The 18,259-nt window shown below is 53.1% G+C and overlaps 1 protein-coding gene across 2 annotated transcripts in view; it reads left to right on the top strand.

Moving 5' to 3' along the window:
- The first annotated feature begins 1,906 nt into the window (after positions 1-1,906).
- FERMT2 (FERM domain containing kindlin 2) overlaps positions 1,907-18,259 on the top strand; it is a 51,970-nt gene continuing 35,617 nt past the window's right edge. For both annotated transcript variants that reach the window (XM_059819232.1, XM_059819231.1), the window contains exon 1: positions 1,907-2,063. In XM_059819232.1, the coding sequence (XP_059675215.1) occupies positions 1,907-2,063 (157 nt within the window). The remainder of the gene's footprint in view (positions 2,064-18,259) is intronic.

The following is an 18,259-nucleotide window of genomic DNA, read 5'->3' as shown; positions in this document are numbered from 1 at the left end:
TCTACCCCACGGCGGGCGATCAGCTGTACTAAAAGGTTACTAGCTCCGGCGGAGCTGTATTGAATTGCATCAGCTGGGAACCTCATCCAAACCCTTCGGGTTGAGAGTAACCCTTTCTATTTATTGCCCTATTGTTTTACACTGGAAGAACACGGAGATACAATCTGTGAAAGCTTTATTGTTACAGACCGGCTTTCCCCTGCGCTCCCAAGCCATCACCCTGTAAATTATCCTACAAGTTTGCGGGGGATGAAATGGGGAGTTACATCGACAGGGATTAAGGCCCCGAGAGGATTTGGGTGGGTGGGTGGGGGTCATCTGCTGTCCATCCTCCCACTGTTCGAGGCAACCCGAATTCTCCGCGCTGTTTATGTGTAAAACCTGGCTTACTCTGCCCAGAGCGAGCTCGAGAAAGCTTTTATTAATGCGTATGGGAAAAGAGAGGAACAGCCCTTTATAAATATCTCCCATTATAACAGCAAAAGTGAAAAGATGGCAAGAATTTATCATCCCCATTAAGAGGGTTTTTGTTGCCTCTATGATGGCAAAGCTCCCGCTGCTGTTGGCAGCACAGGACGTGGGAACGGTGCTGGCGGAGAAGGCTCTGGGCTGGCAGAGCCATCCCCGAGGCTGCCGGGGAGGGCACGGCTTTGTCGGGATGTGGCTTCCCATCACCCGGCGCGGTGTGGGACACGTCCTGCCCGCTGCCACCGACCACCACGCTGGACCTCACAACGCAGCTCCTTCCGCGTGTGACGGTTTTTCAGGAAGCCCGGTTGCCTTGGCGGGATGTATGTATCGCTGGGTGGGGAGGTACAGGAAGCGGAGAATATATTCTTTTTTTCTCCGTTTGTGCCGGTTCGGACTCTTATTTAAAGACGGTTCCTATTCCCTAGATTCACGGATGATAAGGATGGAGGGAAGCGGCGCATCGCCCGGCCTCGGCGCGGCCACGGCGCGGGCCACGGACTGCGATGCTAAGGTAAGGGGTTTTCCTGAGGAGAAATATTTCGCTTATGGATTAGGGGCTCTTAAATGGCCGGGGTTAAAACCACCCCGAAGGCGGCAGAGCGGGCCGGGCCGCCGCGGAAGGGCGCTCAAAGCACCCACGCGTGTTGGGGACGGGCAGCTTCCCCCGGCCCTAGAGGACGCGCTGCGGGCCGCCTCACGAGTTCCCCTCTCCGCCCGCCCCGGGACCGCCGACCACCGCGCCGGGGCGGGAAACGGCGGCTCCAGCGGCTGTGCCCCGCGGCGAGCCCCGGGCCGCGCTGCTGCCGCCGCCGGCAGCCGAGCCGAGCCGAGCCGAGCCGAGCCGAGCCCAGCCGAGCCGAGCCGAGCCGAGCCGAGCCGAGCCGAGCCGAGCCGAGCCCAGCCGAGCCGAGCCGAGCCGAGCCGAGCCGAGCCGAGCCCAGCCGAGCCGAGCCCAGCCGAGCCCAGCCGAGCCGAGTCCAGCCGAGCCCAGCCGAGCCGGGTCGGGCCGAGCCCGGCCGCCCCCCGGCGAGTCCCGGATGTTGGAGCGGCCCCGCTTGCTCCGTCCTTCGCTTCCATAAAAGGCCAAGGGGCGCGGGGCGCGTTTTTCCTTTAATTATTATCCCCCTCCTCCTCCTCCTCCTCCCTCCTCCTCCCTCTCCCTCCCCTCCCTCCTCCTCCCGCTCCCCGCCCGCCCCTTCTCTTCCCGCGGCGGCCCCGCAGGCAGCGGCTGGGGGGCGGCGGGGCAGCGCTGCACCCCCCGATCCCGCCCCACCGCGCCCCCATCCCACCTCCCCGTCCCGGGGCGCGGAGGCGGGCCGTGCCCAGCCGTGCCCAGCCGAGCCGAGCCGAGCCCAGCCGAGCCCAGCCGAGCCCAGCCGAGCCGTGCCGGCGGGCGGGCGGTGAGGCGCGGCTGGCGGCGCAGGAGGCCGGGGCCATGGCGCTGGACGGGATCCGCATGCCGGACGGCTGCTACGCCGATGGGACGTGGGAGCTGAGCGTCCATGTCACCGACCTGGGCCGCGACGTCACCCTGCGGGTCACCGGCGAGATCCACATCGGCGGCGTCATGCTGCGCCTCGTCGAGAAGCTCGGTGAGTCCTCCGGCACCCCCCACCCAGCCCAGCACCCTGTCCCGGCATCCTCCCAGCACCCAGCACCCTGCCCCAGTGCTGTGCTGCAGCACCCAGCATCCTGCCCCAGCACCCAGGACCCTGACCCAGTAGTGTGCTTGAGCACCCAGCACCCTGCCCCAGCACCCAGCACCCTGTCCCAGTGCTGTGCTTCAGCACCCAGCACCCTGCCTCAGTGCCGTGCTTCAGCACCCAGCATCCTGCCCCAGCACCCAGCACCCTGACCCAGTAGTGTGCTTGAGCACCCAGCACCCTGCCCCAGCACCCAGCACCCTGACCCAGTAGTGTACTTCAGCACCCAGCACCCTGCCCCAGCACCCAGCACCCTGCCCCAGTGCTGTGCTTCAGCACCCAGCATCCTGCCCCAGCACCCAGCACCCTGCCCCAGTGCTGTGCTTCAGCACCCAGCACCCTGCCCCAGCACCCAGCACCCTGCCCCAGTGCTGTGCTTCAGCACCCAGCACCCTGCCCCAGCACCCAGCATCCTGCCCCAGTGCTGTGCTTCAGCACCCAGCACCCTGCCCCAGCACCCAGCACCCTGTCCCAGTAGTGTGCTTCAGCACCCAGCACCCTGCCCCAGTGCTGTGCTTCAGCACCCAGCATCCTGCCCCAGCACCCAGGACCCTGCCCCAGTAGTGTACTTCAGCACTCAGCACCCTGCCCCAGCACCCAGGACCCTGCCCCAGTGCTGTGCTTCAGCACCCAGCATCCTGCCCCAGCACCCAGGACCCTGCCCCAGTGCTGTGCTTCAGCACCCAGCACCCTGCCCCAGCACCCAGGACCCTGCCCCAGTGCTGTGCTTCAGCACCCAGCATCCTGCCCCAGCACCCAGGACCCTGCCCCAGTAGTGTGCTTGAGCACCCAGCACCCTGCCCCAGTGCTGTGCTTCAGCACCCAGCACCCTGCCCCAGCACCCAGCACCCTGTCCCAGTGCTGTGCTTCAGCACCCAGGACCCTGCCCCAGTAGTGTGCTTCAGCACCCAGCACCCTGCCCCAGTGCTGTGCTTCAGCACCCAGCACCCTGCCCCAGCACCCAGCACCCTGCCCCAGCACCCAGGACCCTGCCCCAGTACTGTGCTTAACTCCCAGCACCCTGCCCCAGCACTCTGCCTAGCACCCTGCCTGTCCTCGCATCCTGCCCTGGCTCTGGGCACCCTGCCTGCTCTAGGACCCTCCCCCAGTACCCCATCCCAGCACCCTGCCCACCCCAGCTCCCAGCACCCTAGCACCCTGCCTTAGCACCCCATCCCAGCCCCGGGCTGCCCCACTCCCGCGTGCACCCTTCCAGACACCACCCAGAAGCCCCGGCAGCCCCCACGCTCCCAGCACCCTGTGCTGCCGCCTCCCAACCACCTCGGGCCAAAACCGGCCAAACTTTTACCCCCCGGGGCCGGTTTCCCTGTGCCGGGGCCTCAGCCCCCCTCCGCCAGCTGCTTTGCACGCTGGATTTTACACCGAGCCGGGAAACACCATCGTTTATGGGGTGCTGGGGGGATTTTTGTGGGTGCTCTCCAGTTTACAGAAAGATTTAATTCTGAAGCTGTAGCTGGCTCCGCGCCGCTTCGGACGAGGAAAGCGCCTCCGAGGACCCTTTGCGAGCGTGGGGTGATTAACGGGGTGGCGTGGGCGAGGGCGGGGGGGGGACTTGGGCTTGGGACCGGGGACGCCGCGGTGTCCGGTGGCTTTGGGTGCGCACCTGGACAAAGAGCCCGTTTGTCTGGGACGCGTGGGAACGCGCGGCCGGAGCCGCCGGGACGGCTTTGTGGCGGAGGAGCCAGCTTGGGCGCGCTCCCCGCCGAAAGCGAGCGCCTCAACCCGCCGGCCGCGGGGAGCTCTGCCCCGCCAAACCTCCCCCTTGTCTTTTTATCAGCTCTTTATGGCTCGGGTGTGTTTACTCAACGGTATAGTCGGGGCCGATGACTGTAATTGCGCAAATAAAATATTAATTGCGAGGTCCCTGCGCGTGCCTGCGGCTGTGGGAGTAGCGGAGCTGTCAGCTGCGCCTGCAAGTCCCGGTTCAACGCAAAGCCCTCGTCCGGCTTTAAAAATGCCATCTTCCACCACGCTTCGGTTTTGATTTACTAATTATCTGAAGTTAAAGGAAGGAAGAGACGGATATAAATATGCTTGTTTCAAAAGGAAGCAAGCGCTCGCATCAAAGGGTCTCGTGCTGGAGATAGCCTTGACTCTCCGAAAACTTGATTTTTTTTTTTTGTTGTTATTTTTATGCTGGAGCTGCAGAAAGATTTGCTGGAGTTGAGCACTCAGTGGCTAGGGAGAAAAAAATAACAGCTTTCTAGAAACGATAAAAAACCATCCCGTTGATCACGAATGAATAAGCGATGCTCCCCTCGGTTTCGAGCCGCGCTGGGTGTCGGGGCTGGGAGCTGCCGAAGCAGAGCCGAGGCCGACTCGTGTGCCGAAAGCCGGGCGCGTGCACGGGGACGAAGCCCAGCGAGGATCTAAATTAGCGCCTGACGTAATGCACCCCCCCCCCCTCCAAATGCGTTTAGCCCGGATCCTCTCCACTTGTTAAATTAGGGATTGTATTAGAGGGAAGGAATGCAGCGGCCGCAGCGCTGGCCCCGGCGGGGGGGAGCGGGGATGGTGCTCCCCTGGGGGGCTCAGCCTCAATGCCCCCCTCCTCGGGACGGTCAAGACCCGCGGATATCTCCGGCTGTTGCCTTCCCTTTCCCCTTGGCTTTTGTCGCTGAGCCAAGCTATACGTATTTAGTTCCTTTTAATCGTCCTGCGTGTCAGCTCTTCCAGCCCTCTCATTATTTTTATGGCTCTTCTTTGAGCTCCTGCCAGTTTATCAGGGTCGGGTTTAGCAGAGCGGGGTGGGACGGGACTCGCTCCTCGTCCTCGTGTGCTTCCTCAAAGCCCTCCTTCATCCAGCCTCTGCCGCTGCTTCATCTTCAGATATATTAATTTTGCGATTTTTGCCCATTGAAACCCTTTCCCTGCGTTTTTAACCTGTCCCTCCCCGTCGTTCCTCTGTCCCTGCCCGTTTGTTTCCCCTTTTTAACAACACCCAGCATTAGAAAAATTATTTGTCTTTTGCAAAGCGGATTTTTTGCTGTGACTTTTAAAGAAATGTCTTCAAAATAAAATTTCTTCGCAGCTCTGGGATCCCCAATGGACTGCTCCGCTTGCACGTCGCGGGGGGAGGAAGGAAAAGGGGGGGCTGTGCTTTGGGCAGGGGTTTGCCGGCTCCATCCTTTGGGACAAACCTCCCATAGGCTTCGTGCTGCTGGAGGGCAGGGAAAGCAGATTTTTGTGGCCTGCCCGGAGTCTCACTGAAGTTTAGGGCATCGCTGTGACTTTGCAGCAGAGCGGCCCCGCTCTGGCTGTAGGATGCTGGTAGGAGCTCTTCCATTAGTGAGCAGGGGAAAAAAAATCCCTTCCCTCCTCCCAGCAGCCAGGAGAGCTTGGAAAAGGGAAAATCTAGATTTACGTTAGTATTTTCTGACGCTTGTAGGAGAAAAAGATCGCAGTATATAGCCCTTTGCCTTGGAGAGGGCTGGGGTGCACGGGGACCGCGTGTTGGGGTGCCATGCTCAGAGCAGGAACGCGGGGAAGTCTCTCCTCCCTTAATTGCAAGGCTGCAGGTATCAGTAAATCTTGTCGACTCAGTCCTTGCCTGCGCAGAGCGGCTGCGGTCGGACTATTTGGGAATAGGCAATTAAAATCTGTCACTAACGCAGGCAGGGATTGGAAAAAACCCAAGCGGCAGATAGGGCTTGTGGTTACTCAAGTGAATTGCGATGACCTGTTCGCTCCCCTGTTATTTATCACCCCGCTGGATTAAGCCACTTCGTTAATTGAGCCGTGCCGCGTGCTTGGCAGAGTCGTCTCTGAAAAACAGGCAAAAAAAACCTGCTGAGGTTTTAGGAGCGGTAGTATTTAGTTGGTGCGTGCGGGTTGGGGTCTGTATTGGAAACTCTTGGTGCTCACCCAGGGGTTTTTAGGAATTTTGCCACTATTGACTTACAAACAAAAAAATGAGGCTTAAAATCACTGGGAGCAGAGGAAGGAAGGAAGTGAACGCGGGTTATTGTTGTTGTCTACTTAAGGCTGTTTTAAACACATGCAAGAAAAAAACCAAAAACCTGCTTTTTTGTTGAAATGCCCTGGGGTGAGCTTCGGGGGATATACGTTAAACGTGGGATTGCAGTTGGGGGATGCTCTATACCGTAGCGGGAATAAAAGAACAGCTGACAGAAACAGGGAAGGGGGGACAAATGGTGGCTGGGGGAGGAATGGCTTAAGACAGATGACCTAAATGTGCGCTGAGCGGATTCGGAAAGTCCGTGGATAGAAGTTTTGCAATGGAGATGCAGATTTCCATCTAGGTTTCTTCTACAGGCAGTATGTGCGTGGCGGCCGGCTCCAGCAGCGGGGGCTCGCTGGGAGCACTGGGGGAGGACTGAGCACCTTTAGGTGAAGAAAATAGATAAGTGAATGAAAAAAAAACCCAACTGGGTTTGGAATTCCGATAGTCCTTCCGGACCGAAAGGTGTTAACGCTTGCTGCGTGGCCCGGCCGAGGCGGGAGGACGGCTCGAGGTGCTGCCCCGCAAGGTGGTGGCATTCCCATTTTATCCGGCCAGGATGGGCGCGCGGGCTGCGCCGGGGACAAACATCAAAGCAAGCCCCCTGCCCTCGATAGAGAGCAGCTGATAACGGCAGGCAGTGATGACATCTTCTAAGGCCTTGGCGGTTTTTTCGTGAATCACATCTTCGATAAGGGTTTGGGCAACTGGTTTAAACTCCATTGTTCCCCTTGGCGGCTCCTCCGCTATCTCCTTTCCATCACTTGGGAGAGGGCGGAATGTAACCTGAGGACTGGCACAGGAGTTGCACATGCAAAGTGTTTTGGTTTAGGTGACATGGCACACCACAGCACGTCGAGCTCTTTCTTTTGCTGGTTTTAGCCTGCAGATGTGTCTGGGATTCACCCGAGGGGCTCTGTTCGCCATCGGATGGCCGCTGCCCACGTTATCTCGCCAATGACTTCAGCTGTACTCTTCGCAAGAGCTGTATTCTTCGCAAGATCGATTGAAAGTATTGGTCTTCTCCCTGCAAAGTCTCATTTTCTTAATGGACCCCTTAAAGGGTTATGAATAAAACACCAAGAAAGTGCAGCGTCAGTGATTTCCCCAGGTTTGTGCTTGAGGTTTTGCAGTGCTTATAAATACTCCAAACCATCCTGAGGCTTGGCTGGGGAAATTCTTTGCCTTGAAACTGGAACGAACTCTTTGAGACAGCTTAAGGCTACGTAAAAGAAATGCAGAGTCCTTGCCCCAGCCCATTTCTGTTGCAAACCCAAGGCAGGATGAGTCTGCAGTGCTGTCTTGCAGATGACTTGCTCCTTTTGCTTTGGAATTCTCCAAGGAGTCTTGGGTAGGAGCTCGCTAGGTGACCGCTTTGCTGTTAGAAGAGGTGAGAGGAATGGTGGGAGGCTCAAGAGAGATAAAGGAAGGGTTTTATCGTAGCCACGCTTTCCAAAAATACTTATCCGAGCATCAGCGCTTGGTGCCTGGAGTATGGCCGTGGCATTTCTCCGGTCCATGCCGCCAGGATGACAGCTGAGCATCTTCATTTGCAAGATCTGCAGATACTCGTCTGGCTGTCAGCTGTCGGTCGAGACGAGAAGGATGTTTTCCTTCAAAATCAGCGCTCAGTCACTCCTCAGTATTGCTTTTCAAGTACGTGGCGTTCACGAGAGGACTCTGAGTGCCATTCAATATGCCGGGAGGCTTGCGAGAAGCTGTTTGTATTCCCTTTGAGGCGGGGTGGTGAGTGGTTGTCTCAAATAACGTGATAAATGGTGGCGGTGCTTGCTGCTGCGGTTTGGGCAGGCGGGACTCCTCCGACGCTCCGCACTGACCCCGCTCCAGGTTTCCCTGGGAAACATCATCCCGGGCTTTTAAACGGCAAAACTTGCGCAGCCAGCGGGAGGTGGGACGGTGAGCGCAGTGCGGGGGTCTAGAGGGTTCTGGCACACTGTCGAGCACAAAAAGTCCTCCTGCCCCAGAAACAGGCAGGGATTTTGGGCCATTTTGAGGCGTAAGTGGTACCCTGGAAGCTGCTGGCTGCTGCCCAGCAGAGATGCTCCAGGGCAGAGATGCTCGCTCCCACTTCGGCAGCATCTTCAAGGAGACCAACGGAGCTGCTGATGCGCCCTGCATTTATATATTGCCACTCGATTAATATCTTTGCTAGCAACCTGTGCTGCATCCTCGTCCCCCAAATAACACATTTCTAATGGCATTTAAGTCAGAACACAGACACAGACATGTTAACACAGACACTCTCCGGCCGCGCACGGTGATCCGCGCGGGGCTGGCTCTTTACTTTACATCCAGCTTTTGCCTCCAGGAAGCTTCTACGTAGGCCCGCACCAAATTACAGGATTGTGGCTGGAATAATGTCCTCTTTGTTAGCCTAAGTGGAATATTCAGCTGAACTGCCAATGACCAGAGGAATTCGGGGCGGGGGTAGGTGAAAGCCGTACGCAGGCAGCTCCAAGCTGCGGTCACGGCAATTAATATTTCTACCCAGAGTGGCCATGACTCTTTGGAAGCAAAAAAAAAAAAAAACAAACTAAATTTTCAAATTTTATTTGTATTTAATTTTTTATCTTATTTTAAATTTTTTTCGCTACAAGCCATTCGCTTTGGCTTGAAAGAGCCTGGTCGATGACAGGGATCCCGGTCGGAGGGGGAAGAGAGCGGGGCGGGAGGCGACGTTCCCGCGAATACCAGAGCCTGGGTTTGTCGTACCACAGACAGGAAATTGTTGGGTTTGCTGCTCCCACCCAGCCCAAATCAGTAGTTTCCTCTTCCAGCTCCCTCAGGTTTCGATTTGACGTAAGGCGCGCGGGGAAGCCGGCGTGGGGAGCTGCGTTCGCCACACTCGCGTCACTCCGAGGGAGCGAAAATGATAGAAATCATCACATTTGCACACTTCCCTTATTTATTTTTTTTTCCCCTTTCTTTTTTTCCCCTGCAGCCATGCTTTCCTTTTCCCCATCCTTTCCTTTTCCCCACCCTTCTCCATCAGGGCTTGCATTTCGCCCAGGCATCTGGCCGAGTCTCTCTCAACCCTATAAAAAACCCAAACAAATTGTACTCAAAATAGTTTAATATTTCTCTACAGAAGCCAAATGCCTCCGGCCGTCCCCGGCGGGGATTTCTGAACCCTCTTTCTGCGCTGTTACGTGTGCCGTGGTTACGTTCATAGCAGGCACCGTCCACCCCTGGGTACCGGGGTAAAATTGTGCCCCACCTCTGGTTTTTTGATGTAGAAAAACGGCATTTGGTAGTTGTCAGTCTGCAGCTAGCAGCCCGCTGCGGGTTTATGAGCGACTTCTTGCAACCCTGCTATGGGACATTGTAAAAACCAAACCAGGAACCCGGATTTTAACCCTTGGTCTCTGATTATGGTGGGGGGAAAAAAGGGATTGTGGATAACTGCATGAAATTGTGGATGTGGGGAGTGTTTACTGAGTTGGGAAAGAGCTGAGGGAGTATTTGCACTGCAAACTTCAGTCGTTTCAACATCACCGGTGACACCGCCGCTGCGAGCTCCTGTTTTGGGTGTTTGGGGGATTATTTTTTTTTCAGTGGGGGTTTTTCTTACAGGCAAGGGGAAGGAAGGAGATTTACGGTGCACGTGGAGCTCTTAGCACACCGACTTCAGCCCAGCATCCAACTCTGGGTCTGCTTGGGAGAAAAAGTCTCATACTGTTAAAACATCTTATAGAAGATGTATTTCTTCGTTCTCTTTCCGAAATGTGAATTAACCGATAGCTTAGAAAGGGGCAGAGAAACAAAACCGAGCAAAACTTCTCAGCTGGTGGGATTCGGTTCTGAACGTTCTTGGTGGCTTTCGAGATTTTCCAGGTGTTGCAGTTTGGAAAAATACTGAGAACCCCAAATTCCTGCAGGATGGAGCAATAATGAGTTTGAGCAGAGTTGCAGTAACTTACTTTTCCTGGCCAGGTTTGCTTTCTGCACATTGCTGCGGTTTTGGTTGTCCAGGCTGGAACTTCCACTGGGCAGAACTGATGGGACAGGGGAAGAAAAATGCCCAGCAAGCCAGAAGAAAGCTTTTTTATTTTCTTTTTTATTTTCAGAGAACTGTGCTCCTCAGCTTTCCTTGCGCTCGCCCGGTTCCCAGCGCGTTTGCAGCAGCTCTGGGTGCAGCTCGCACTCGGTGGCCGTTCAAGTATGAACCTCGGTCGGTGCGCACGGCATGTCTGTGTGCCGGCGTCGGTCCCTCTCTTGCGGACCAGGTGGAGACCTCCGATTTTTGGTAAAACGTGGCTGAGTTTGGACAACAGGCTGAGAACAGGGTTGGGAAGGGATGCACGTAGGCAAACAGGCACACCAGCAGTTGCATAAACCTTCCCCTTTATTATCTCAGCTGGTTTTTAGCTTGCAAAACAACTAGACAGCAACCAAAAATGCATCTTGCCAATTACTACATTTTAAATCTCTTACCAGCCCGTTATACATGTTTGTTTGGTGGTTGTTTTCTTTTTCTTCCCCTCCTCCCTGCAGGCATATGTACTTTTGGAAGGGTTAATTGCCGAAACTCCAAATTCAATTAGAAAGTCTGCGTTTTATGAAATGGCCTGGAAAGAGCTATATCGCTGTCTTGCTGAGCTTCCCTTCCTCGCTGATAATACACAGAGCTTTGCTCAACATGACGTCCGGCTCAAAAGCCGTCTGCAGCAGAAATTGTCTTCTCCACCACCCCACACGTCCTGCCCTACGGCTTTTGTGCCTGAGCTGGGTTGTGTGATAGGTGAGGTGGACCCAAGCTCAAGGTTAGAGGTCTTAAAGCCCTTTAAGAGTGTGTTGCGTGCATCAATGAGCTTGGGCTGATACAGAAATTAATAAGAAAAACGGCAGGGTTTCATCCCCTCCCCGTGGCATCTCCCCATAGCTCTGCAAAGGACCTAGAGCAGAGACCAGCTTCACCCCAAATCCGGCTTTGCCCCAGGAGCTCATCCCAAAACGCGTCCAAGGGAAGGCTGGTGGCGTGCGAAGCGCTTTTGGCTGCTGTCACTGCCGGGGAGGGATGAGGCTCCCTATGCACTTTGGGTGAAACGTGGAAGGTTTGGTGTCCCTCTCTTGAGGACCAGGATCCCGCCTGGTCTGCAGGAGAGGGACCGACGCTGGCTCGCAGGTTGGGTGGAGGGTGAGGCTGCCCAAGGCATCGCGACGGTTGCAAACCTCGCTTTCCAAGGGGCTCAGCTTTTATCGGAGAATAACCGTCGTTAAGGCGCGCTTGGGGGATTGCCTGGTGAGACGGAAGCTTCAGATGGGATGTTGGGAATTCAGGTTGCTCCTTCGGTTCTCCTTTATCTGCTGTACGCATCCGTCCTGCCAAACGTCCTTTGGCTCAGTTGTTGGGTATGATGTCTTTCTGGCAGGGACCAGCTCTGTTATGCCTTGCACGTTCATTGGGGATGAGTCAGGATTGCAGACGGCTGGCACCATCACCCTGGGGCACTTTTCCTTTTTGGTGAGGGAAGGGAAGTGTGATACATGGCTGGAGGGTGAGGGAGTGCCCAGGCTGGTAGTCAAGGCAGTTGAGTGCTCCCTGGAGAAGTGGTTTTCCTTCCTTCCTTCCTCTGCTGCTGTGTTTCTGTCCGATGCTTCCTATTTTGTGCTGGATGAATCATGGAAACCGCGCTCCTTAATTGAGTTTTCTGCCATTTCTGGTGATTGCATGGGAGGCAGGGAGCAGCCAGCGAAAGCCTCTTCTGGAGAGGTGCTTGGTGGGTGGGGGGAAACGCTCAGCAAAATCAGATTGTAAAGATCCTGGGTTTAGAAAAAAAAATATTTTTTTTTTAAAAATCCACCCTTGCTTTCCTTTATTCCCTCCCGTAGAAAAATGAGCAAGCCCAATTGCTCTGGGATGCTGGTGCAAGGATTTAAAGCAAGTTTGCACGGCACTTGCAAAGACCTTCCTGAGCCGATCGGTGCTTGTTAGCGTGGAGGTGTTGGGGAGCTGAGGTGTCCCCGGCTTTCGGCTCCTCCGGAGAGTTTCCTGACGTTTCGGCTGGGTTCAGCATCGCTGCAAAACTGCTCTCCCCGCTCAGGGGTTTAAATGGGGTTGGGCATGGCTGTGCTCAGAGAAACCCATAGACCTCCTGCTGCAATAGGTGCTGAGAAATAAAATAGGGTTTATTTTATATATATATATATATGTATAATAAATTAATGCATGAAACCATAATAAAAGTATGTAGATACCTCTAGGGCAAACACCATATGCTCGGTTCACAGCTTGTGGTACGGATTGCCTGTGCCTTTTGCGTTTGTGGGATAGCGTCAGAGCTGTAAAGCAAATTTAAAGGGGGTTTTGCTGTTCTTGCCGCAGGTCAGCGGCATCCATTGAGGGCAAAGGTGCTTGTCAGTGTGGCCGGCACAAGAGAAATCATTTCAGCCCTAGTAGGAGGAGGTATTCGTGTTTTAGTACTAGCGGTGCAAGTAGTAGATACTGCCGTGGCATCTTAATGAATTAAATTTCCAAGTGCTAGTTGAGTAATCCTATTAATGCTCAAAAGAGCTTCCTTCCTAGAGTTTACTTTAGAAAAAAAGTAACTTTCAGGCTTGTCGGGATTTGCTCTTCTCCCTGAATCCTGCGTGCGGACCCGGCTCCGGCAGAGACCTTTGAAGGCTCAGCATCGCGCCGGTCGAGCGGCTGGAGCGCGGCGGAGCAAAGCCCCGCGCTGCCAGGAGCAGCGTTTCGGGGCTGACGACACACACGTTTGGGTTCAACGTATCAGCCTCCTGCTTTTGCAAAGATGCTCATTGACGGTGTGGGCTTGTACAGCGTCTCTGCTCCGCACGTGGATTATGAAACGATACCAATGGTTTAGAAACCAAGCGGGGAGATTTCCCAGGGGCTTTTGCCGCGCCTCAGTGCGGGGCTGTGTAGGTGGTGGGCTCTGCCGGGGAGGGCGGTGGTTTTGAGCAACAAAAAGATTGACTGCTGCATTTTTTTGTCACCTCTTCGGCACTTCAGTTACTGTCCCTGCCCCTTCGAGACGTGGGCTTGCCCTTGTAAACCTCACTTGTAAACCCAATAAAAGGACACTTCTTTTTCCAGCAGTGCAGCAGCACGTTCCCTCCTTAGCGGAAGACGCTCCATAATTTTTCTGAGCAAGGACGCGTTGAACATCTGCATTCAGCCTTGCGTCCTGACGTGCTCAGTGTCCTCCACAGGCTTTCTTTTTTCCTCCTCCTTTTTTTCATTGCTCTTGAATAGCTCTCCGCATCTACAACGGCGTGCTTTGACGTCAGGATTTCGCGGCGATGAACCGTGCGAGTCCCCTGGCACGCCGGGACGAGAGGGAGGTCTTCTGCGCTCCCGGGAATCGCAGCGTTGGGAACAAGGCTGCTTTTGTCCGTATTTTGTTGTTTTTTTTTTTTAATAAGTCAAACTATTTTTCATGCAAGAAATGTTCTTAAATTTAAATTCCAGCATAGGTCCGCCCTGTTTTGGACACCTCCGTGGATGTGTGTAGATGTTCTCCTGAAGACAAAGTAGGATTAAATAGCGGTGGTAGTTGCCCGTGGTGGTAGATACAGGAGAATTTGAGGTACCACTTTGTATTTACTGGTAGGTAGAAGCCCTTCCGCAGGTGGTTGCTGCAGAGTGGCTCCTGTAGACTATATTTTTCATAGCCTGTGTCAAATACATACAGGGCATGCGATTAAAACCCCCTCTTAAATCTCATTAGTACCAAGAGCATCAGATTGTCGTGGCTACAGCTTCATTACAGCAGTCTGATAATAATTTCATAGTATATTTATCTCCGTGTTTCAAAGTATAATTTTTTCAAGTGTCGTGACCGGAGGCTGGAAGGATTTTTGTTCCACGTTGAACTTTGCTCTGCAATTAAATCCCCGTTGCGGGGTGGAGGAGAGTCTATTCTGGCGCGCGCCGTACCCCAAAAGATTCAAATCCGCACTAAAAAATAGATTCTGCCCCAAGACAGCGACCGTGTCACTCAGCAAAACTCATCGGCATTTCTGTTGGACTCAAGATAAATGCAAACAGCTCTGTTTTTAATTTTTTGTTTCCATAATTGTCCTGGAAGGAGTGGCTTTGGCATGTTTAAAGGAATCTGGGTGTAAAGACGTCAGTATGAACGGCGAGGACGCAATGTCCCAGCCCTCCCCATAGGGAGCAACGGGTTCGGCTATATAGATGTATGTGTGTGTGTGTGTATATACCCATAAAATATGGGTACAGCTCTGTGTGTTTATGTATGTGCACACACATAGTTGCGCTCATATTTTTACATATATAAACATGTGTTTGTATTTATGGATATATAAAAATATATATTATATAAATGAATATTTAATATATAAATAAATATATAGGTGAATACAGATGGCTATAAATATATGTAAAAATTCTGGCCTGCTTTTTGTGCTGTATTTTTGACAGCAATGATGGTAGCCCAAAATGAGCCGGTTAGGTCTCTGGCATTGCAGCGTCGCAGAGGGTCCGTGGGCCAGCATTGCAGCCTGGGCACATCTATCTCACGAAATCCCGGTCCCTGCACCGGTTGGGAGGACTTTTCAAAAGCAAGCCATGATCCTGCAGCTGTCCCCGGCAAACCGCGGGGGTCTGGAGCTGATCCACTGAGATGCAGAAGCTGATCCCTGCACTGGCGTCCGTAGGTGGGGGAAGAAAACGCAGCGGTATTTAATGGTTGTGTCAGTAGTTTCTGAAAAGTAAATAATATTGATGATCACGAGAGCAGGCGCTGGCTGGAGCGGGACCTTCAGCAGCGCTCTTGGCTGTAAAACGCTTCTTTATTCTTGCCCTATCCCAGCGCCTCCGTCCTGCTCCGTGCACCGGATTAGCCATTTTTTGGTACTTCTGAATTTTTCGGGAACATTTGCAGTATTGATTCTTTTAGCCTTCAGGCCTCATTGACACACACCGCTTGATAGTACGTGGAAAAGGAAAACCTACCAAAGCAACCACATGAGGATACGTGCAACGATTTTTAGTGGTGTTTGGGGTTTTTTCCTCCCCTCTTCTGTACTTTTAGTCTTAAATTGCTCTCCTTTTCAAGTTTTTAAATACTTTAACCTTGCTTTCCATGCACGGTAGCCATGCGGTGCATCCCGAAGGGATGGGAGGACGGAGAGGAGGGTGCATCCCCACCCGGCGAGCTCGCCCAGGGCACACGAGGCACTCCCCAGCTATTTATTGCTGGAGGTCTCTTTTCCTTTGAAGGAGTTTTTTTTCACCCCCCCCTGCCCCGCCGGCTTCCCAAGAGGGGTGTGTAACCAGCCAACACCCAGCCTCTGGCTTGGAGAGCCCCTGGCCGCTCCTTGGGGCTTGCGAGCACTGGATTAATGCGTTATCAGCAGGTATTTGAGCTTAAAGGTACTTTAATCTCCCAACTGCCTCTCCAGCTGTCTGCTGCCCGCAGTCGGGGTTTTAAATGTGCTCTCCACATCTGTATTTTTTTCGCTAAAATGTGTATCGCGTATTGATTTTAAAGAAAGAAATGCAACCCCCTTTTTTTTAATTCCATCCTTATAAAAACCCTCGACCAGTTTCAGCCCAACTGCACCAAACCCATTGAAAAGCTGGAAAGTTGGGGGGTTTTCTGGGTAGATTGCCAAGCACAAAAATCACTTTTTGCAAGAAGAAATGCTTGGCTTGTGAGTTGGTTTCAATCCTTGCACCGTATCTTATATATATAGCTTTTTAATATGTGTGTGTGTATGTATAAATGTATGGGTGTGTATATATGACACATATATATGTGTATATATATTTTATATATGCATATATTTTATGTGTATATGTATTATATATGCATATATTTTATGTGTATGTATATATGATGTAAGTGTGTATATATGTATGTTTATATACATAATATTTGTGCATGCGTATATATATATATATGGAACAATTTGAGGTGTTGTGTGGGTGATGGAAAGGCATTTTGCTACCTCGACTTCCCGAGCGTGACTAGACCAGAGCAGGAATAATCATCGTTAAAGGCACCCCTGGTGCACACTCACCGCTGGAAGAGCCAGGATCGGGGAGGGCTGCTGTGCTAATTCCGCTCCTATGGAAAAACAACCAGTGGGATGGATGGGCTTTGGTTCTGCCCTGTTTTGTACCGGAGGAGGATTGCTCCTCCGGGAGGGCTGAAGACTTGAATGCATTGCTCTAAAAGCCATCACTTATAATTAAGAAATGAACTGGAACCTCTGCTTTGGCTGCATCCGCCGCCCGTCCTAAAGTAAAGAGTATTGCAGGGAAACCAGCTTCAGCTGCAAATCTTTGTTTCCAAAAATCAAAGAAAAAACCATGATGCAAACCAGACAGGCTTGCAGAATTTCCCGACATACCTACTCGAGCTTACGCAGGAGCTTTCTAATAATCTGCCTCCGACGTTAAGGTGATGGAGGCGTTCGTAGGCTCTTTGCTGTCCGATGGATTTAATCAGGGATGCGTGTGTGAAAGGGGATGTGGTGCCACCCCATGGGAGCCTTTCCCAGAGGTGAAGACCACCGCTGCTGGAGATTCCTGCTCTCCAAATATCAATCTAGTGGGGTTTAACTGTGTGCCAGGGAGCAGGGGGGATGGAAAAAAGAGGTTTATTCGGTCGTATCGGGGCTCTTTTGTTCTGAGCAGTGCTCAGAAGGAGGGCCCATCTGCAGTAGGGGATATCCCGAAATAACAAGGCAAATACAGTGTTTATGTAACGCCGGAGACTTGTATACTATTGCTAGTAAGTCATAAGCTCTCACAGAGAGCCTGCCAAGTGACGGTAATGCTTCTGAAGAAGGGAGGTTCAATAGCTGCTGCAGAAGCGGAGCAGAAAAGGGCCTTTTAAAATCCACGGATCGGCAGAGGGAAAGCGTTTGGAGCAGCCAGCTCCTGGGATAAATGGGCCATCAGGGAGAGTGGATGGGGCTGCCTCGATCTTCGATCTTCGCACTTCACCAAAATTCGGCTTTGTTGCTTAAATGGTAATTGTGTACGTGTGGCTCTGTGCAGTAGCAAGCCCAGAATTAAAATACACTTCCTATGCATCTCAATTAAGACTTATTTTCTGCAACTTGAATTCTAGATGTGAATTTAGTGGTAGCTGTGGGAATAAAAATCTGCAATTGTAATTATGCTGGACAAGCTGGTGTGATGTGACTGCAGCGAGGCGCCGGCATGAATTGGAATGAAGGATGCTTAAGGTTTAAAACACTTTATTGAGCAGCTCTTCATCTCTTCTTATAATGTTCTGTCCTCGCAGAGGTCTCTACAGCTGTCTGGGTGATTTAAGATACCTCTTGCATTTGCAGGACCATCTGAACAGCTTTTCAAGGTGAGCGGCAAGCTTCCTCCCTGGGTTTTGCTGTACAAAATGTCCTCAGCATCACCCGTGCTGCGTCTCTGCCTCTTGGCACGGTTTTGGGAGGCAAATGCAAAACCAGGATCCTCTTCAAAAATAAAAATCACAGCCAGGTCTCCCAGCCCTCCCGGGCTCCCAGCAGCCGAGGTTTTGGTTCAGGCTGCGCAGGGAGGTGGAGGAAGCGGGGAGCGGGGATTATTTTTGATGCCGGGAAGGAAGCGCCGTGCTTCCCTTTCCCGCTGGGCTCTTGGAGCTCCCCGTCCCCTCCGCCACTGACAGCTCCAGTCCCTGCAGCCTCCCCGAAAGTCCCACCGCCTTCACCTGGCAGGTTCCTTGCCTGGAAGGGGAGCATCGGTGGCAGTGATTTGCTGTGACCCTCGCAGATGTGCGCAGCTCATTTCCAGGGATCCCCCTGTGCTCTCCTTTGCCCAAGATGACCATGGTGGGAGGGTGCTTTTTTGTTGCACTGAGGACACCTAAATTCTGTTGGCTCCGGCATTCCTTACCCCACACCGTGCCGTAGGCAGGAATCAGCCCAATTTAGACTAATATGGGTGAACCGAACAATTCTGTTTCTTCTGCTATTTTGCAGAATCACAGAATCACTAAGGTTGGAAAAGACCTGTAAGATCATCAAGTCCAACCACCAACCCAACACCACCATGCCCACTAAACCATGTCCCGCAGTGCCACATCTACACGTTTTTTGAACACAATTTGCTTTGATTGAAGTGCTG

The sequence above is a fragment of the Gavia stellata genome, chromosome 7 (assembly GCF_030936135.1).
Source record: "Gavia stellata isolate bGavSte3 chromosome 7, bGavSte3.hap2, whole genome shotgun sequence".
Classification (NCBI taxonomy): domain Eukaryota; kingdom Metazoa; phylum Chordata; class Aves; order Gaviiformes; family Gaviidae; genus Gavia; species Gavia stellata.
This window is presented reverse-complemented; position numbering and strand designations above follow the sequence as displayed.